Genomic DNA, 23,184 nt, shown 5'->3' on the forward strand with positions numbered 1-23,184 from the left:
TTTCAATATTCAACAAAACTGTTTACATAACACGTGAATCAGAGTGTCTGTAATTGTTATTAACAATCAAGCAGTGTTATTGTTAGTGCATGTATGCCCAAGTTTGACATATTTAGTTGTACAAGATTGTTTCAAATTCAGCCTAGACGCAAATACCTACAAGTCTTGACGTATCACCATTCGGATACGACTCACTAGTCGCAAAGATTCTAGAAAACAGAAATACTTGACTTCAGACAATTCTTAGCACTAATTTTTATTTGGATAACATTTGAAATTTCAACATGCATGTAATTGGTCAGAATAGATTAAACCAAAATGACCACCACTTGGCCATTTTGCATTCGATCGGGAGAAAATGTTGTGCGTCAATTAATATTACGCTCAATGTATCGACCATATTTAAATGAAATTTGTGCATGCACAACTGCGATTTGGTTCCAGAATGGCAGAAATGCTTGATTTTGATGCATTTTAAACATTAAAATGGCAACCATTCAAACATCATGAATTGGATCATGAAACGAACGGATATTGCACCACAAGTATTGTGTATCCATTTTGTTCTCTATAAAATGTATACTATCAGTTTTCAACTACATCCATGTTTATTTGTTGTTCGCAAGTCGTACAGATTGCAGCGTAACTCGAAGTTTGGTTAATTGTTAATTGAACATAGTTACAATTCAGACAAGGTCTGGCACAAGTGGGCGTGGTCATTTTTGTAACTTTGATGTCTGTAACTCAACAATTCAAAATCTCCATTACATGCCACTATATATATGCAGACATAATTTAGACATTTAACTATAATGAATCCGAAAATTGATATGTTGAATTGAGTGAATAGGACTGCTCTAGAATATGAATGGTCAAAGAGTAAAGCAGTCACGACATTGATATTGGAGCATGGTTATCTTTTGCAAGTACCGACAACCTCCAGCTCACTACGTGCCCATTAATACTGAATGAGGGAGTTTATTATGGCGAATCTACTGAATTCTCAATAAACAACGTCAACTCTCAAGAATGGATTTCAGAAAATATTTATTATTGTCTGTTAACACTAAAAGTATAACATTTTTAAATCACGGAAATATATTTGAAATAAATTTTTTTTTTTTTCAAATTTGAGACAGAAAGTTTTGTACACAAGAAAAATAGGAAACCGGGTTTTCTTTTGAATGTTAGAGAAAACAAGATTGAACATATGTACATTGTGTTAAAAGGGTGTCCCATTACCACAAGATGACCACATCGCCCCCTTAAACTAAATAGTTTATCTCAAATGATTGTGGAGCAACCACTATTGTATATAAAAACAGAGTACTGAACAAGCAGGAAAAATGAGTCTGTACAATTATGGCAAGAAACAATCAAACCAGAATTGCATTTTTTGAATCTTTATCACCAGTCACATGAAATGAACAGCAAAAAAAAAAAAACAATTGAAAAATTTGACACACTGAAATCCAAAGATGAATAAAATAAAATCAGAGTACAAATTGGTACAATATTATTGTAATACTTGATAACCCCATAAAGTTTTTGCCTGCAAGAGATTTTAGTATGGAATGGTTCAGCACCTCTCTCTCTCTCATAAAAGCAGCTGCACAGGTTAAATGCATCAGAGAGGGGTGAATGGCAAAGTGGGACGTCTTTCATTTTTTGTCAACCAAAAATGATTTATTTAAAAAAAATTTTTTTTGTGTGCATTCAGCAACATGATTTTACTACGTGACATCCCTAAGCAGTAAAAAAGAACTATGGTAGATTTAGAGGGGCAAGGTCACTCACGCCTTCTAAACTTGTGGTTATATCCCACAATGCAATGCATCAATGAAGTCATTGTCTCTAACTGAACATCCTGTATTCACAGGATGCAGCAAAATAAATTTTTGCACGAGACTTGCATCCTGACATCACATCCTGTTTACTGCAGAGTATTATGGGTATCCATTCACTGTGACCACTGCCTCGAAGACGATTAATTTCAATCCCATTTCAACAGTATCAAAGTTATATCGCACCCATAATGCACTGCTGTACACAGGATATGACATCGTTACAACTGAGCAAGGTGGCAAAGTTTTATAAATGTACAACTTGACATTATTAGAAATATAATTTGTGACAGTGACAGAGACAAATGGGAATGTTAGAAAAGGGAATTGAAGGTAAATTCCACAGTATGGTGAATTTGTTCCTGGTTTGATGTGGTCAGTGCCAGTGAATTCAAACGCAGGATATATTGACAGTGACGAACTTGATTGAATTGGGTTGAAGGCAGCAGGCAAGTCAACACCTGATATAGGACAAAGTTTTAATAGTATCATGGACAATACACATGAACCGAGTCACAACCATTAAAAATCTAAACTTCGGCATTGATTATACACCCAATATTTTTCTATTTAAAAAAAAAAAGCCCCAAAAATTACAACACTCAAATAATATTATAATTGTAACATATGAAATTTAGGCCATAAAATTGGCAATACCCACTGCAGATAAAAGATATATTAAAATATTGAAGACAAGGCAACATTTGCTCTATTAGTAGTGCACAACTTGTTTAAGTGATAGAGGTGTGTCTATGGTCAAAATATATCATCCAACGTACAATAAATGCAATTTTTGGTTTACATGTGCTTCTATTAGAGCAAATACAGCATTGATTTTACCCAGATTGTACATCTCATTGTTTTGCGCGAAACTCATGGGTGGCACTAACTGGTGGCAATAACTCGGATTAGTTAACGAACTGACTAAATAAATAAATTGGGTAGCGAATTCTTTTTTGTTGTGAAAAATAAATAACATGTAAAATGGTAATGTTAATCATTCTTCAACAACCCATTGCAGCTTGAAATTTTGGATTATAATCTATGAGCAATACTCTGGTTTGAAATTAATTTGGAATGAAATGAAAACAAGGAATTATATTGAAAGTCAACAACCACTTAAATCACTTAAAGCGGGGGAGTCGTTACCGATACCTGCGCATGCGTCAGATGGCCATAGCCTGTCAATGTTTACAAACAAGCATCTACTCATGAGCCTTTGCGCTTTTAGGGTGTGTTTATTATCGTTTGGGACTAAATTCCCACGCATGTGCAGGTGACCACCCTCCTGCTTTAATTACTAGGATCCTAATTGAGAATTTAAACAATACAGTCGTGGTGTAAAATGTATTCCACATACACTGTATACGCTTGTGTGGGATGTCATTCCAAATCAGGAATTGTGATGACTGTCAAGCTTTGCATCATGACATCAAAATTTCTTAGAAAATAAATGTAATGAAACCAAGACAACTCCAATTCAGTAAAACAGTCCAGTTCAATGCATATATTGTTAAAGCTGAACTCTGAGAATTATCAGTTCATAAAAATCCTTCAAATGAAATCACATACCAAACCAAGAGTTGGCCGAGGTCTGGAACAAATGACTAATTTTCACAGTGAACATGCAGCACTGACATCAAGCAAGTCTTCAGACCCATTTACATTCATTTGTCATTTTCATGTTAAAGTATTATCCCCTACGAGTTAACAATTCTCACATGTAGGAACAATTTTCTGTTTTCTCAAGATATTAAGGGATTACAAAGGGATTACAAAGCAAGGAATAACTAGGTCGGTCTAGTTTTTTTCTATTTAAAAAAAAGGTGCAGAATAACATTAAAATGGTCTAATTATAATAACACTGAACAATATAATGTTACTTAAATATTTTATCAATATACCCGCACACACAACTATGCGTATCAGAACTACTTGATTTAACTACATTTATATATACTGCCAGTTTCAAGTGTTGCTGTGTGTTCTAACGATCCATCTGAGATGCAAAATCTGGGTAAAAATACATTTTTTTTTTATAATAAATTTGTTTACAAGATATTATACAAGTAGAGATTATTGCCCAATAGTCTTTGATGTTTTTAGGATTGTGTTAGTTTGATTAATGAGTCGGTTGGCACTCATGTATACATATTCAGCTTTGCTATCTTTGAAGTAAACTTTGAGTGTGTCACTGAAGCTCTTTGAATACTTGACAAACTCCTTCTTCTGGTATTCCAACATCTGCTGAAACAGAACAAAATGCAATTTTCAAAAGGATTAGACTTGTAGAACTGTGATGGGGAGGGGAGGGGGGGGGCACATACTGGCAATGTTCAGACATATACATGTACATACCGGTATATACACATGGTGATTATAATGTAATGGCTTGTATTTAGGTGTGAGAAACGTAGGAACCTACAAACTAATGATGACCCTGGAAGCGTGTGAGGTGGGAAGTGGCAGGGGGTTTGGGTTACTAGTAAATTTTAATCCAAAATTTTTTTTTTAACCCTACCAAAATAATGTTTTTTTTTTTTTGTTCTCTGACAAATCATACTGCATTCAAATTTAGCTTAAGGTAGAAGCCTAATGATAAATTATGCAAATACCCAGCATTAATTTATTTATTTTGCAATAAATTATACTCCTGGGCAATATAAGGATATTGACTTAAAAATTAAGCTGGTGACCCCCAACTTTTTTTGAGAAAAAGATGTATTTTGTATTTTAGTAGATAGATGGCAGGGATATTATGCCATATCTCAATTTGTAAGCTGTTGAAATAGGCTGAAAAAATCATATATTGTGACTTTTTGTTGTCCTAAATTATTTCGATAATTGGGGTTTTGAAAAATATTAGAACGTGCTTCTCAAAATGTTACTGCAACACACAAAAAAAAAATGTTATTATATGGTGCCATGGGACAACAGCTCCATGATGATTTTACATAATAAACCAATGAACATTGTCATGCGATTTATAACAACTTTCCCCAAAATTATGAGTATGCTTCTACCTTAACTGTAGCAGGTGTATGGAAGTACTGACACAGTGCATTTTGCCACAGAAGTCATATTCATGTTTGGGACTACACGGCAGGGCCGTGTGGCCATATCTCTATCAAATGGCAATTTTAATGTGCTATCCTGGCATCAACCAGGGCTGGTCGAACACAAGCGCCTGTGGACCTTAACCAAGGTTCTTCCAAACTCTAGCTCTAGCATCACTACCATGAATTTCCATCCTTCCCCCCATACATGAAAACATAGTAGTTTCTTGATGATGTACAAGCATTACACGGAGTGCGATATTCCCCTCGAGTCAAGTTTGAATAGGCCCTGCCCACTAGTCTTGATCAATATCTATGGTACTGGACAATACATGTATGGGTGACAATTGACGACATATTACTAAAAAATAAAAGTAAATATTTTAAAAAGACACTTCACACAAATAAAAGATTTCTAAAACGCATAAATGATGCTACATTTGAGAAAATAATTTAATTATCACTACATGTATATTATAATTACATTAATATTCATACAAATTTCAAAGGAATCTAATAAATCAGAGATCAGTCATTTGAGTAGAAGGGGTATATAGTGCAGGTGAAAATATGACTGCAATACTGTAAATGGTACAAGTACATTGGGACATCTTAAAAATATTACACAAAATATTTGATGCTTTTGAACAAATTGCAGCAAATATGAAATATATATTGATTTTCAGTGTGTCCAAAATGGTTGGTGATTATTTGTGCATGCCATTTTATCCAATTTCATTTGCAACGATTTGGATTCACAACGATTCATCTTCATTCAAAAAATCTGATGTCAGAGTGTACCTTAAATATAACAATGTTTGTATAAACATTGATTTAGGTCTGTCACTATTTGCCTAAAAGATTAAATTAACAAAGAATGAAGCAAATGATATACCATGGTTTGCAGTCACACTAAGATAAACATTTTTGGATGTTTTGCAAAATAAGTCTGAAACAGGAGTCTCACAGCTGTTTATTTTGTGTTTTAATATTAAGATGCGAGACATGACTGCTTGCACCATGAATTTTTTTTCTTTGTTTTTTCCAACTAAATAAACTAAATACCTAGTTGCTTTCTCAGCTATTGAAGGCTTCAGATCAAATCAATAGAGCTTCCATTGTATATGAAAGTTAGACTACTTTTAATATGAATCACTATGCAACTCACACGTTTGACATCTGTCATGAAAATAATGAGATAGTATTGTTGAAACAAAAAACATATTTATGTGAGTAAATCAAAACTAAATATGTTTGACTTGAGGAAATTTAAAATTATTTTTAATTATAAACAAAATGTTAATTATCAAACAAAGGTGAATCTGCAGAAGTATTGCTGAAAGGGTGGTCGCACAAGACAGGTGGTCTTCATACACAGGTTGCTCATAGGTTATGCCTGGGGCGACCTAAAAGTGTTCATTATAGGTAGGTGGTCTTTATATACAGGTGTATACAGGTTTGACTGTAACTGAATTGATTATTGAATGTATTAGGGACACTCACTCAGAAATATTTATTGATTAGTAACAATTTAGGATGAAAACTGCACGCAGGATTTAGTATGAAAAATACAAAAAAAGAGAACTATTTATCTCTGCACACCACCTTGTTTTATTACTGTCAAATGACTGATCTCACATTTATCATTAGTTACAACATGAACATACATTTTGTATTAATCACACATATGCTATATACATGCATGGAATACTGAATTAAAAATGAAATATTTAAAAACATGAGATGATTAGGTTTAGTATAATCCTAAGCTTATAATACACATATTATACACACAGAATACTAGTTATGTAGGCCCCACAGACAAAGTGCTGCTAATATGTACAAATCTTGTTAGAAACAGCTGCTCAACTAAGAGAACTATTTCACTCATGTCATTCAGAGTATGTACGTCATATAAATGAGATTATTCAACGCAACACATCAACCCCTTGAGTGCCATACATTTTGTTGTAACATTTTACCTGTTTCTATGTAGTTTCCATTTTTTTTTTTATTGATTCTGCACCAAATGGACAAGTGGCACCAAATAGCTACAAGTCTTAATCCAAATTTTGAAAAAAATTATATAAAAATCAGTTGGTTTAGTAACATTTGTGATGGTTAAAAAAAAAGAAGACTTTTTACACTCAAAGTGTTAAAGGGCGGCAGTCGTTGTGTCGCGTCCTGTTCAATATGGGACTCATAGCGATGTATACAACGTATGTAAAATACATCGTTTATTTACATGAAATTCGAACACACGCGCTGTGCGACGACTACCACGCTTTAAATAAACAGAAAGTTTTTCAAATCTAATTTTATAGATTTGGTGCTGTGTTTTTGATTACCGGGTAATCAGGTTTGTAAGGGAAACACGTGATGTGATGTGCGTGAGCAGACTTATATACATAAATGTATATATAGCAGATATACAAACACTGGATGGTTGCCAACAGATCCCACAGCGACCTCAAACAGGGGCTATATATGCGCAATTGCAGCAGCATACAGTTATGTATTCATTTTTTTCTCACATGTATACGTATTGCAAGAAGAAAGACTAAAGATAAAACACGATGTGAAAACGCAGCCAGAAACCCACTTACCAGCTGAACATGTGAAGCCACACAGTAGCAGTAGACAGTGAGTGAATTAAACAGGAAAAGGAAAGGAAAGCATTAGTCACAAATAAAGCGTATTTTTTTTTTTTCTTTTTCCATTTGTAGTTCAGTATTGGTTATAGAGTTAGTGAAATTATGCAGGTCAATCAACATTCACGGATGATAAAGCAAGCAAAGCAGGTATAATTATCTCCAGCTGGCTTACAAACTGAGTTATGCACTGAAAAAAAGAAGCATTTTTTATTATTATTAAAATGCGATGCTACAATTTGCAGTCAAACATTCACTGACCCACGCCAGCATCAGTTTGCAAGCAGTTTAACTAGTCTGTCTCATTCCCCCAGTGATAAAAAGATGGGGGAGGTTGTCAAACTGACTGACTGTCTGTCTGTGGGTATTATGTCACAAGTGTGGTCATACATACTGGTGTCAATCACAAACAGATATATTAATACTGGACGACAGTTATGTTCATACACACTGTATACACATTGTACACAAGAGTCATCGTATCATTTTGGAGAAATTCTGACATTAACAATGAGATATGCACCTTTATAATGACAATTATTAAATGGGCTTATAGAATATAAATAATATACATGATACTCAAGACATGTAATTTTATATTCAGAAAGCTGGATATGACTAAACCATTTTAATTAAAGAATAATTTGGTTGGACTAAATCTCCCACACACATCTTAGTACGCATACCAATCAGATCTTGATAAGATTACAACTGTTCGTGCCAAATACATAACATCTACAAGCACATGCCAATGTGCAATAAAACATAGACAGGATCATATTTTAAGTTATTTTAATTAAAGAATAATTTGGTTGGAATAAGGTTGTATTGGTTATCTAAAAACAACAAACAATCAATGAATCAATTCAAAATTGAAGATGCCGTTCAGAGTAACATAAATTCAGGAGTATATGTAGTTGAAAAGTTGCATTGAAGCCATTTCAAATTGAATTTCTTGTTGAGTGCCGAGAAATAAAACAGAAATCACCCCGTCAGTACAAAAACCACCATACTATTTTCAAATGGAATTAACACCTAAGAAATTCATATTTTTAATTTTTAGTCAAAATTTATGTATCAAAAACTGTGTGGAGAAATTCCTTGTATAGATGGATGTTTGTTTGCAGACCTTATGAATTAAGCGTGACCTGTACAGTTATATAAATAAGTCCTAAAAATTGACATCTTTTAAAAAAAGAATAGCATTCTTGACCAGTTTGTGCATGTTCTACTGAAAATAGAAATTCAAAATTTCACAGCAAAATAGCATGGATGTGTGTACATGTATATAAGTAAATCAAGTTTTAATCAAAAAGTGCATCTCATTCTTAACATGCTACATTGTATATGTGTTATACATATTGATATGTACATCATAAAGTGTGCATCACATTTCATGTACATTACAACAAGTAGTTCTACATACATTATACACAGACTCAACATTACATGCCCATTATCTCAAAGTCTGAATTGTATGAGTGGCACTGCAATGGACAGCTCTTTTAATCAATGCCACGAGATACGATGGAAATCTTTCAAAGACTTACAGAATAAAAATCTATTCCCCTGATATGAAGTGTGTGGGAATGTTCATATTCTTAGAAGTCCTACAAATACCAATCTCTTTATCACGACACATACAAAAGACATTCTGTATAACTGACATCCTGTTACAGAAAAAGAGATCGAAATCTACCACAATTTTTTTCCCCAAACTTCAAAGAAATTGACATAATTTGAGAGAATAGTACAGACTGTAAACAAAATTTGCATGGTAAGAGCCACTGATAATACAGCACACACATACATGACACATTACATGTACATTCATAACCTTGCCACACCCAATGAGCAAAGCGATAAAATACACAGACCCAACACATTTGTCAGTTGACTGACAGTTCTAAAACCATGCATCCCAGAATACATGCATTACACATGTATTTAATACAAGCAATGCGTCATACAGGTGCTGGCAATCAACTAACACGTATTCATACTAAAAGTGACCCCCCTCGCCCTATATTGCTGATATTACTTCCCTTATCTTCAATACCATCCGTATCTACAAACAATCATGACACGTCTCCAAACAAAACGCACTTAAAATGCCACAGTCTCTAACGCAGATGGTTAGTCAATATAGCCCTAACATTACGTATTAACACATCGACTGCTGATGCCGATTTTTCCGATTTTTTTAGAATATCGATGGAGGCTTTCAGCAGGTGTTGGTGTTAACCATCAATTGACGATGACTTTGGGAAGTCAGTTACGGAGCTGGTCAACAAAGATACTGCTACATGTAACAATTTTATCATCTCAAAATATAGTTCTTTCAATATCTTTTCTCAGTGTGAGGCTTGATAGTTAATTTCTACACAAATTGATAGCAAGTTCTCTAGAAACACAAGGGGAAAATCTCCCACACACATCTAGTATATACGCATACCAATCAGATCTTGGTAAGATTACAACTGTTCGTGCCAAATACATAACATCTACAAGCACATGCCAATGTGCAATAAAACATAGACAGGATCATATTTTAAGTCAAATTAAAAGCATTAACAGTAGGCAGTTCAGAAGAAAAAACACCTACCTTCTTATGTTCATTGAGCTGAAATGCATGGTGTTTTTTAAAAACTTCATTTACTGAATCAAGAAGATCCTTAATAGCACTGGCAATATCTCTGCAGAGGTAAAATATGTAATAATGAAGTTCATGGAAAAACAACTCAGCTACATGTATATGTGATACGACTAAGGTGTATGGCCCACCATGAGGTTGTGTATATCCAATAGTGCCACTGTGAAATTATTATTCAAACCAATCTGCGTTGAATGCATTTTAATATAACCCTTTGCCATAACAGCCAGACAGCTGACAAAACACTGCCTGACATAACAGAGTATGCATCAGGATTATTTTTTGCAGTTATTCAAGTCCCTAACAACATAGTGGGATGTGATCTGTGAAATTCTGGTGAGTTTCATATGTCAGCTTCACTAGTTCAGATGAATGCCAAACATTCTCACTATTCTTACACTGCAGTGTATTTTCACCACCAGACTTTCATGCACAAATTTGTCTGCACTTTTTCTTTCAGACTAAACCAAACTATTTTGTGAGTTTGTGATGAAAAATGAGTGGTGAAAAGATCAATGTTCGCTGAGAAAATACAACTACACATCCATGGAATGACCAATAAATTTCATTAAAGTAATTGGCAGTAATTGTGCTACGAATAAATCAACCTGCAGTATAAAGGTTTATGATGAAATAAATACTTTTAAGACTGGATGCTAATAAGGATAAAGATATTTTATTTTATAATGTAAATATTTCACCCATACTTACTTTATGGTTTGTAGAAATTTGGACCTGTCATTTATTTCATCAGGTATTTTACTCAAAATCATTTTGAGAGATCGGGCTCTTTGGTTGAGTTTCTTGAATTCTGGTTCTGGTCTTGTGAGAGTGTATTCTGTGGGAAAGTAAAGAAAGAAAGTTTATCTGATTGAATTAATTGCAGGACACATCACCATAATCAAATATGGCAAAGAGGAGTATTCTCACTGGGGTAGGATCTCAGAAAATTGTCTCAGTAATTTGGAAATTTAGATTAAGTGAAATCGATGGCTGTATAATTAATAAAAAAAGAGATTTTTGATGCATACTGAGCTTTGAGTCCAGTACAAAATGTAAAAACTATAATCCACTTTCAGAGAAAATTTGCAGCAGTGACCAAAAGATTCAGAACTCTGGAGAATGTTCGTAATCATCATGAAGTGCTTACCATGCAAGCATGTCACATCGTTACATAAGGATAAATGTGTATGTACTGCCAGGGTCACTATTAATTCATGCTTCAGATTCATTAAAAAATAAAATACTAGTAGGGTAAAATGTAAAATAATGAAAATAATTTAAATTTGTATCCTTATAATTCATGCTCTAACTTTTTATGCAAAAAACATAGCAAGGAAGTCATTAACAAGCATTTGCTTTAAAGCAAAGATTAAAGATCAAATAATTTTTCTCTGTCAACATGGATAGAATTAGTATCGCTTGGATGACTCCGGCTTCATGTTTTTCGAAAGGTTGAAAGTTCATTGCCGCAATATACATGTACGGATAGCTGCCTCGACTCTTTCAGTAACAAGCTTGCACGATCGATGAAGCTCTTGGTTACATATTTTTAATTTCTAATTGCATGTAAATTAATCTAACAATGAACTTGCAATTTTTTATTTTTTGGGAGTACATAGCTATTTGAATATCCAACATCGGCACAACTTGAGTGTCAGTGTTATTTTTTTGGCAGATTTCTACAAAGCTCCATTGGAATGACACGGCTGTGTGTGTGAAATTCTCATCAAACCTGGCATCATCCATGGGCAATCTTTTGTGATGAATGATGTTTCAGCTATTAAAATACAGTTATAATACACTAGACCAGTGCTACTACCAGTAACATTGCAATTACACATGAACAGGATATGATTTATAGTTTCATATTTCGGAGTACAGTCATCGATATCACCATTGAGAAAAACAGATATGCTTATTTTAAATATTGTTACTGAACCAATGCTGAATCCTATTATCAAACATACATAGTGCTTGCTGGCCCTCTAGATTGCATCCATTTTGGTAGATTGCATTCATTTTGGTCACCATGGCGATTAAATTTAGCGTATGGCAATTAACTCTTATCTGGCCAAGTCAAAGTACATGGGGCTGACAGAATAAGGGTTAAATAAAATATCTAGGTCACCATTATAAATGCCACGAATAACTCCAGTGTTGTGGTTATTCGCAGAACCCACAATCAAGTCAATGTGAAGCTAATTCATACAAGGTGGTTTGTAATGAAAAATGACTCAGTATTTGGTTGTAAATGGGGGTGAGGTGGTAGTGGTTTCGTAATCGATACAATGTACATGGGGGGTCTGTTAGTGCTATGTGTATAATTTTCATTACAAGCGGTGACTGTTGTCATAGTAATGATGTACTGTTCAACAAAGTTACTTGTACTGTACTTTATACTTATAGCATTTAACCCTTACACGTATATATGTTTGTGTTTTGAAGGTCTTTCAAAAGAAACATAGCTCTTCTGTGTCAATAAAAATCCTAATATTTGAAAATAACAAATTTAATAACACAAAATATACCAGAAATGACTAAAATACCACAACAGAGACTAAAGACCGAAACAAAAGAAGAGCAATGGACCCACAGCTAGTGTAGAGTGTAAAACCGACAGTTGTTGCTCCATTTGATAAATATCAGTCGTGAAGCTGCTGATTCCTTTGAATGCACATCTGACTGCTTTTGTTTTGACGTGTACTGGTAGTCGCATACCATGTGCTGTGTTTTGAAAAAAAGAGTCAGATATGCAAGAGCAGATTTTGAGGAATGGGAGAATCATTCTTACAGCTTTACCAAAAATATGTTTTTCAGAGAGTATATTTTGTCAATACAATTCATTGCAATGATCTAGCAGATGATGCAGTATGAATTACTGTTTGACAAATTACATTGCTGCAATATAATTTTCAATGCATCTACATTGTAACACAACATACAGATATGTAAAATGGTATAACTGAATCATGATATATTTGAACAAGCAGCCTCTCGGCTGAGATAGCTCTGCTGTTAGCAATGCACATTTTAATTAAAGAACTGAAGAAAATGAACAAATATGAGAGAGGTCTATCTGAAATACCTACATGTATAACATCAAAGCAATCAGACAGGTTTTTAACAAGAATTCAAATATATTCATTAAAATTAGATAATTGAAGATATCATCATAAAATGAACAAATCTAAGAGGTCTGCCCAAGGTACATATACACCAATTATCCATGCAATAAAGGCTTGTAGTTTTCAAGGAGTCAAAAAAGAAAAAAGTTGACACGGATAACGACGGGCAATCACTCATATGACAGCGGAGCTAATAAAAGGTTAACCCTGAATTTTGGCCTGCCACGTAACAGTACTATCAACATACTGGCAATATTGACAGTTGTCAAAAATGACAAAATTGCATTTGCTATATTTTTAAAACACAAAGCAGATTATTTGTGATTTGAACACATTATCTGTGCGTCAGCTATGGTAAAAGTTAATGAGAAGAGATGCCAGAATTATATTCTATTTATTGTTGCAATTTCACAGAATTATGTATACAATTTACACAGGATCTCCAATTGTATTTCCAAGTGAACTAAACACAAGAAGTAGGTGATGTGAAAACTAATTACATGTGTATTTGTAAACCATGAATAAAAATGCAATTGCATGGAAGCCAAAAAAATATTGCCTTTGATGACCCACCTGACTGCCTTGTCAGTATAGGTCTTTATTATCGCATTACACATCAATTTTCATGAAATACGACTTCCTATCTTAATGATTTCAATTAAATGTTCACTGATATAAAATTTCCCCTGAGTTACACCTTTATAGTTTCTTTTAATCTCAGCAGTTTCAACTGGGAAATTATGTGTACCGTAGTATACCAGTGTAATATAAGAATGTTACATGTACTACTACAGACAATTGTTAAAGTGCGGTAGTCGTTGCGCTGCGCATGTGCGAGATATATGGGTCTCATATAAACAAAGATGGCCACTTTGACTGTTGCAAAGATCAACGAGTATGAAATGAAACGTTTCCAAGCTTTAATTAGGCAATTTTCATGTTATTGGAAGGCATCGAAGGAGTCACCGGCAGTAATCAGTACAAGTCGCGCCCAGGTCAAACCTCATACTTGTGATTTCCATTTGAAGAGCGCATTAGATTGTGGGAAAATCAATGTTTATCAACACAAATGTCGCACATGCGCAGTGCGACGACTACCAAGCTTTAAGGTTAAAACATTTTTTTTATTAATATTTTTTGTGCCAAACATGTTTCCAGCATCGAATGTTACATTGTCTTAATGTTTTTATTAAAGGTACAAGAGCTGAGGGTACATATAGTGCATTTTATTACAGCAATTACATTATTGTAATTTAATGCCCTATTGCAGAGTCAACCAGGTCCGGTCGAACACAAGCACCTGTAGACTATTATAACAAAGGTTACCGCAAGTCATATCCATCAGTAAATGAATTACGGTTAAGTCGCTGGCACACACTCACCCAGGGTAGGGGTTAACGCTTAGAAGAATTTGGACTACATTTGATAACGAGATCAATGCAGAAACCACTATGTACTGTAGCAGTACTGACTGCCTTCAGAATACCCAAGTCAAAACAGATTACTGTACTGTAAACCGTTTTAATATCACAAGAGACAAATTTAAAAAAAAAAGTTTGCAAGTCTGTGAAAAGTGTGAAATTTTGTTGCAGTGGAAATGGAATGTGAGCGACTTTTGCAAAACTTTGTCTACATGAATTCCATAAAATCGTCAAATAGCAGTGCAAATTAAACGGTTTACATTAGGGTAATATACAGCACTTCTCTAATAAAATTCAACCACAAATTGATTTATTTTATTCTGGAAAATGTTACATAGTTTGACCGCAGACACTGCTCAGTTATTAATATAATTACATGCACTACAAATAGATAAAAACAAAAGTACAAATAACTACTGCAATGAATAGAAAATAATAATGAAAAAAAAATTACCTTCACAATCATATGCAGCTAATCTAAGTAGGCTTTCAGATAAATTAATATCTTTTGTATCTGTAGACTGTATAATGCCAGCAATCAAGTCCTGAGTTAATCCGGGGTTGCCCTTTTCTGCTTTATTGAATGCAGCCCTCAATGTTTGAGCTGCAGATAGATCAGTCTTCTGAAGCTACAAAACACAAAGATTATTATGAAGCACATTGGCAAAGGTAGATAAATCAAAAGTTATTTTGTTTTATTTTATTTTCCAATAATTGTAAATATAATACTGAGCCAAATTCACCATTGAGATATCGAATAAGTGCACACAATACATGCATGTCATCGCATATTGCATAATACGCAAACTGGTGCTGTGTGTATGTGTAGCATGGATATTTTACTCCATGTGTCTTAATTTTGGTTCAGCATTATCATATTCGCCAGCCAAGGTTCATTCATTTGGTCGTTGTCTCATTATGCCAGAAGTTCCACAATAAACCTGTATTCCTTGTCGACATGCTCTGATACATGTTGTACATGCTCTGATACATGGTAAATGGAACACAAAGATGCATATTTCATCAGTTAATCTGATAGGATCTGATAAGATGTTTAAATCTATTGGTTTCAACACAGTCACTCTACTAGGACGGTTAGGAAGCGCCGCGTCATTCTATTGTAACTACCCTCGTCTCTATAAACATTGAAACAAAAGAGGTGTTAACGAGCTAAGAAGTCATTAATATAGCATTAGCGACGGAAAACGTGCAATAAATCATGAGACAGTGCGAGAGTTGCGTCATTTTCCCCCACAAAGCATTGCAATACATGGCACTTTACCCTTTCATCGAAGAGCAGTCTCAAACGCGGAAATAAACATGCTTTGTATATACACGTTTTTCCTCTGAGAAAATCTTGCTGTCTTGTGTGGCATTCTGAAATTATTAATAGTTAATAGAATACTACATTAGTAAATCTCCCAAAAAATTCCCACACAAAAATTAACGTCCGGGTATTTTACCCTGTCTCGACCCTGTCTTGACTGAATCAAAAAGCAGTGCGAACATGCTGAAATAAACCGTTCACAAAAAAATGTTCAAACGAAACTAAATATGACTAGTAGCACCGATACAGCTGAACGGGTTTTGTATCAGTCGTCAAATAAAGCGAATGGAGGGATATGAAAACACAACAATCAACAATTTTCTTTCGTCCGATTACTTCCATTGAAAACCACGCAATAAAGCAACATGACGACCACCTCCATAGACGACGTAAACATGCAAAATTTCGCAGTCTCTATAAGTGACTATAAAAAACACACAAAAATAGCGAGAATGGACAAAGGAATATTGTAAAGGTATGCAGACATCAATGTTTTTAGCAATAAAATTGTTTCTAAACTGAGCGAGGGGTTTATTTTACGGACCGAAAGACTGTTAGAGATCGAGACAAAGAGACTGTCGACAAAACACCGTTTTTCTCAAGTAAAGCATCTTCAAGATTGCAAAAGAACGCTCATCTGTAAAATACAACATCACTCCTAGTCATAGTTCAGTTGAGATTGTAGTTTGATGTAAAAATAAAGCACAATTTCAAAAATTCACAGTCGTCTCGAGCAACATCGAACGCAATGAATAGAAAAATAGCGCCCTCCGATGACAATTACGTCATAGTTTTGAGACCAGCGCAAGTTCTCAGAAGCTGCTCAGTCACACCTTTTAACAATAGCGCAGCTTCCTAACCCTCCTAGTAGAGTGACTGTGGTTTCAAGTTGGAATTGATTTGAGATGTTTTTACATGAATGCCGACTGAGGAATCTGACTCCTTGGCATACACAATCAAATCATTCAATTTAACTGAGGTCAAATACAGCATTTCCTAACACGATCACACACAGGTTTATGGGGACGGTCATAGATGGTCTTCTTCAGCAAAGCTAAACAACATTCAATACACTCTTTTTTATTTTTATCTTGAGTTTTTACTATTAAGTTCTAGCAACAAATTAGAAACTTCAATGGTTACAGTATTGTGTAAGTGTAAGGAGCAAAATATAATGTTATGAGGACAGTGACATGTTTATGGTTGGATAGTATTCAGCCAGGAATTATAGGACACCTGCTAGTGATCAGAACTGTGTGACTGTTTTGACTATATCCATAATGCAACCAACAAAGATATTATGCTATGTTTGGTTAAATCATGCTAAAAGGTTAAATTATACACCAGTCTAGCAATACATGTACCCCCAGAATGCCATCCAAAGAATTGGAGAATTAGAATTTTTATTTACAGTTTTCATAAAATTTATGATAAATCAGCGAAAATTTAATTACTTGCATCAACTTAATTTGTGGTTTTCAGATTCAAGGGAGTTCGGACTTGAATTTAATTTTTCAAACTACTGTGCTGAGAGCACTAGTATACAATTGCATTGGGGTTAAATTCATACTGAATATACATGTAGAAAAAATATTATTATATTAATGTAAATTTTTAAAAGTCAAATATATATACATTTTTTTAGAGGGAAATTTCACAAAACAAACCCAGAATGCAAAAAAAAAAAAAAAAAAAAACGAACAAAAAATACAAGAGGGTTTTTCAAAACGGTTACTTTTAGACTTTCATGCAGCCATAATATCTTATGTTCTGCAAACGTTATTTCAAGTCTGTCCAGCAACGACACCAGTAAAAAATAATTGTTTTAATGCTCTCTAACATTGTAGAACTGTCGCGCCGATAGGTCTAGGTCGCTACCCTGCCATGTACAAACCTCCACAGCTGTCAAGCTGTCAACACGGGAGCATTAATGTAGCTAATAGTTCTGAGAACAAAACAGCCAAATGGTTATCACCAGTCTTAGCATAGTCGATACGCAGCGCATTATCAACGCACAAGGAAGTAAACCGCCGGTCTATGTGTTGACAAGATTTGTTGCCTACGCATACCACTAACACCACATAATATGCAGTGACCCAGAAAGTGAACGATACTCGCTATGGAAACTCTTACCTCGTCTAAAACTGGGAAAATTACTACATGTAGAGGTAGTGATACCACCGATGAAGCGTCGTTGTCGTCCTCCATGGTCATATTTTAAGTTAAAAGTCCGTGGAATATCGCAGATACAGAAATCCCAAAAGTCAGGTGCAAGCTGGGTTTCAAAATAATTAAAAACAAATAAAAATATCCCTCGTCGCCCAATTAATACCCAAACTAATGGACAAGATTAATTATCTAGTCCACTGGGCATTAATCATGTGACAGTTCTTCGGCACAAGTTATTGGTCCGGAGAGTATATTAGCCACAAACTGAACAAACCCCACCAGCCATCGTCGTCGTTCTCGGTTTATCAAAACAAGATGGCGGACAGGGTGGGGCGTAATGGGGTCGAAGGGCAAGGCCTCGTTTTAAAATGACCGCATTCAGTAGTGTGGTATTGAGATTGAGTTTCAGTTGAACCGACGTACTTTCATAGCAACGCATCAAACCTACCAAAATTACACGACTGAACCGGTACAAAATATACAGTTGTTTTAACGGAGAAGCCTGGAGTGACATTGAAAATTTCATAAATTGTCCAATATAATTATAAGTATGTAACAACGCAAAGAATACATTTTGAAAATGGTATGTATTACATTGTAGTTATAATATATGTACCTTTTTATTGTCTAAAATTTTAAATTAGGGTTAATATTTAAACTGTTTCTGTGCATACTATTTTGTCCTTGGGTTAGAAGTTTTGGAGGAGATTATTATAGGCGTGATTTGCGAAGTTCCTGGAGGCTTTTTATTCACGCGGAAAAGATTAGAGGAATTAACTGTTATCTGAGTGGGTGGGCGGTTGCGTTAGACATTTTTGGAGCAGATTATCATAGGCAATGTCACATGATTTGTGAAGTACTTGGGGGACGGACTGTTTTTGTGTGTGTGCTCATGCGTACATAGAGTGGGGTATTAATCAAAGAGCACTCAAGATTATTTAGGCAATTCATAATCCACAAGAAATTTGAACGGGCCAAAACAGTACAGAAATACCCAAACTGGTCCATAAAATCCTCAACCAATTAACCCAAAGCAATACACAGCCCAGCAAAATACATGTATTACATCCATTGACAAAGAAAACTGATAAATAAGAAAACCTGTAATATAGGAAATAATAAAAAAAAATCAAGTATTCGCTACAGGAAGGGGAATTAAAGTTTGCCTTACATAGTCAAACTGTCAATTTAAAGTGACTGTAAATATATTAACATATAGTGAACGCCTGCAAGAGAAATCAGTCACGCGGTCAAGTTGGCAACGCACACACTGTAGTGCCACAGGGATCGGACCACATTCTAGGTATGACATTTTTTGTTCGCTTGAAAAATAATTATATTTGTAAATGATCGGTCTTCATCTTGCTGTGCGTCATTCTCAACGGAGACATGCTTTTACACAACTTTTTAATATCACATACATATCGTCTATTTCACAATGTCGTAGAATATTAAACTAATTGATTCCGTTAGTTGTACTAACAACGTACTATCGGATGTTACAAATCCTGTCACATCGAACTTGGACAACCGCTGAAAACAGATTTGAACTGGCATAACATGCCGAAATCTCGCTTGATATTTTAATTACTACATTCCAAGTATAATTTAGAATTACGTCAAAGTGAGATTCCCAACAACAGTAAACTTGAAAATAAATAAAACAAACAGTGGCATTCTCGACATTGGTAAAATAGAGTCTTCAACTCTTGTACCCGGGCACTTGTATCGGATATCATATAAATGTGCAATGTCTCACCAGGTCCTGGAGGGAAAACCGTTAGCGGCGCATTGATCTTATCAGTCGCTTCAGGTATGATCGCTCCAGGTAATTTCTAATACACTCGGAATGAAATAAAACATATTTCCAACAGAAATGATAATACCGAAAATAATAATAACTGAGAAATAACCCAAAGACAATCAATTAATTAATTATATTTTTTTATGGGAATCACAGAAAATCTTGTTTTCCAAACTAGTCTAGTCTGGGATCCTGCCACAATTTTTTATTACAAAAAAGGTGAAGTCTCAGTCTAAACTGGTTCCATGTCACCAATCCGTACAAAAAGGGTAATCCTTGAGGTCGGAGACAAAAAAGGTAAAGCTGAAATTTATAAGGCCTGTAAGTATTCTTAGTTAGTTTTTTTTATCAGTCGATCAATTAGAGAAGGATTGAAAACAAAGAAGTATAATCAACAATCAAAACTGCTCTACAATATCTTATTTTGGGCAAAATTAATGTGTTATAGATTTGAAGACATAGTGACGCTTAGCGGAAATGATGCCTATTTTTGGGGTTACTGTTTTTCAAACTTCAGTATCTCTATATTGGTTTTGGGCGACACCGCTCCACGAAAATATATGCAATTGGCGCCCTCAATCGATGAACCAACTTTGAAACCCACCAATAATCCCCTCCGTTTTCACATTCCTCTGCGGGGATTTTTATAATATCGCCAAGTAGTGGGATTTCGTGATATTTAACACTGCACCATTTCCAGATTCTTTTAAATTGTTATTAATTACGACTAGGTTAATTATATCGTCATATATACGTACATTGTTGTAAACTTAGAGTCGATCCTTGAAATGATATTTTGCTTATGTAAAGATTTTTGGCGCAGACGCGATGATGGATGTTAACTGTTCACAAACTGGGGCGTATTTTTTACAGACTAGATTTTTGTCATTTGTTAATATTCCAATGGAAGTAGATTGACGATGTTTTTGTTCAAGGTTTCATTTTCAGCAGTCGGCCCGACAAATAGATAGGCTGAATGAAGACCTGCTGCCAAGTCCTTAGGCGAAGGCTGAACAGGCAGACTTCTCTCCAAATTCTTTGATTCGAAAAAGAAACCATTATGGCGACACATGCATATATACATTTCCAATAGAAATACGAAGAGTAATTGTTAGAGCCGTTCCTGCCATCATTCGTGTCAGCTTTTTCAACAGTTACCGTTGAGGGCGACATACACTAACACTAACTGGTATCAGAGACTGGAAATCGTTTTTATACCGTCTATGATACCCCTGCTATAGCTCACTATAAACACCAATACTTCTGGATGTCACGTGACGCTTAGTGTTTCTAGTGAACGAACAGCGATAGCTCCCACCCCGAGTGTTGTGTTTCTCTTTTAGAAGATATCTGGGGGGGGGGGCACTAAGAAGAAACTTACCAACTTGAACGGGTATGCGAGGCACCCCAGGGTTCTAGAAATTATGTTTCACAATTGGCAAGGGTTTTGACATTTTCAATTCCATTTTCAAAGGTCAATTCCACTAATCAAATGGGTCATATTTTTGCGTGTTGATCTAAATATGTAATATGTGCTGGCAATGATAGGTCTATTTTACCATTTTGAACTAGACTATATGTTATAAGGGGTGGGGTTTTAAGGAAATTGGACTCCCGGACCGTGATTTTCATCAAAAGTTACTAGTGCCTTGGTATACCCGTATATAAATAATACGAGTGACCCCTTCCAGCAGACGATATACCAACTCTGGAACCATATGAACCCAGTTTGTGTGACTGTATATATGGGCATTGTCAATTTCCACCTTCTGGCTTTCTTTACTTCGCACTTTACATGTGTTTGGTCTATTTATGGCAATATTATATCCGGCGCGTGACGACGGAGTATTTTCGAAAACATTCGAAATGTTCACGTGACGAGACGATTGGATATACAAGCTTGTACTGATTGTGAAATTGAAAATTAATGAGCTGGCACATAAAATCACCTCTCCTGATCATTATCGCTTGTTTGATAGCATTATGGGATATACTAGTATAAGACCGAAAAATATGAAAAACCTTGCCTTTGAATGAAGAGGCTGGAAACATAGATAATTAGACATCGCAATATAATAAAAAAAATACCCATATGTGCTTGCCAAGCGTTGTATTTGGCGGGAGTAAGAGATCTATTTCCGTTTTTGACAAACAAAGGAATTATACTTTTGAAATTCTTCATGATGCTTGTGATGGCCATTTCGTTACTTTAACGGCGTGCAAACTCCACTAAATTAAACACGTTTAGGGGAATAATTTTCGGGAGTATATCTAAGTTGTTTCGAACTTAGTCTCTACGTGAATATTTATTATTAGGACAGTTTTACTATCCCTCTGCGGGGATTTTATCGCCAAGTAGTGGGATTTCGTGATATTTATTGTGAATTAACACTGCACCATTTCCAGATTCTTTTAAATTGTTATTAATTACGACTAGGTTAATTATATCGTCATATATACGTACATTGTTGTAAACTTAGAGTAGATCCTTGAAATGATTTTTTGCTTATGTAAAGATTTTTGGCGCAGACGCGATGATGGATGTTAACTGTTCACAAACTGGGGCGTATATTTTACAGACTAGATTTTTGTCATTTGTTAATATTCCAATGGAAGTAGATTGACGATGTTTTTGTTCAAGGTTTCATTTTCAGCAGTCGGCCCGACAAATAGATAGGCTGAATGAAGACCTGCTGCCAAGTCCTTAGGCGAAGGCTGAACAGGCAGACTTCTCTCCAAATTCTTTGATTCGAAAAAGAAACCATTATGGCGACACATGCATATATACATTTCCAATAGAAATACGAAGAGTAATTGTTAGAGCCGTTCCTGCCATCATTCGTGTCAGCTTTTTCAACAGTTACCGTTGAGGGCGACATACACTAACACTAACAGGTATCTGAGACTGGAAATCGTTTTTATACCGTCTATGATACCCCTGCTATAGCCCACTATAAACACCAATACTTCTGGATGTCACGTGACGCTTAGTGTTTCTAGTGAACGAACAGCGATAGCTCCCACCCCGAGTGTTGTGTTTCTCTTTTAGAAGATATCGGGGGGGGGGGGGGGCTAAGACTGAAAAATCTTACCAACTTGAACGGGTATGCGAGGCACCCCAGGGTTCTAGA

At 35.1% G+C, this 23,184-nt stretch overlaps 1 protein-coding gene across 3 annotated transcripts; it reads right to left on the reverse strand.

Annotated features, from left to right (window-relative positions):
- Positions 1-1,030: 1,030 nt before the first annotated feature.
- LOC100378721 (programmed cell death protein 10-like) lies at positions 1,031-18,569 on the reverse strand. 3 transcript variants are annotated; one of them, XM_078010209.2, is made up of 5 exons: positions 18,214-18,569; positions 15,208-15,382; positions 10,916-11,042; positions 10,157-10,247; positions 1,031-4,088 (listed from the first exon to the last, which is right to left on the reverse strand). In XM_078010209.2, the coding sequence occupies exons 1-5, from the start codon at positions 18,292-18,294 to the stop codon at positions 3,921-3,923; spliced, it is 642 nt and encodes a 213-aa protein (XP_077866335.1). In that variant the 5' UTR covers positions 18,295-18,569; the 3' UTR covers positions 1,031-3,920. The 3 variants fall into 3 exon arrangements, with proteins under 3 accessions (XP_077866335.1, XP_077866334.1, XP_077866336.1); XM_078010208.2 differs by having other exon boundaries at positions 1,031-4,091; XM_078010210.2 differs by lacking the exon at positions 1,031-4,088 and adding an exon at positions 5,608-7,741.
- Between the last annotated feature and the right edge of the window lie 4,615 nt (positions 18,570-23,184).

This window comes from Saccoglossus kowalevskii, chromosome 1, assembly GCF_978046115.1.
Source record: "Saccoglossus kowalevskii chromosome 1, keSacKowa6.1, whole genome shotgun sequence".
In the NCBI taxonomy this organism is placed as follows: Eukaryota; Metazoa; Hemichordata; class Enteropneusta; family Harrimaniidae; genus Saccoglossus; species Saccoglossus kowalevskii.

Coding starts and splice junctions, on each gene's coding strand:
- LOC100378721 (XM_078010208.2), bottom strand. CDS start 18,294: ATGACCATGGAGGACGACAACGACGCTTCATCGGTGGTATCACTACCT. Junction 11,043..15,207: donor AGCTGCATATGATTGTGAAG/GTAATTTTTTTT, acceptor ACTTTCCCACAG/AATACACTCTCACAAGACCA. Junction 4,092..10,156: donor AGCTCAATGAACATAAGAAG/GTAGGTGTTTTT, acceptor GTTCTGTTTCAG/CAGATGTTGGAATACCAGAA.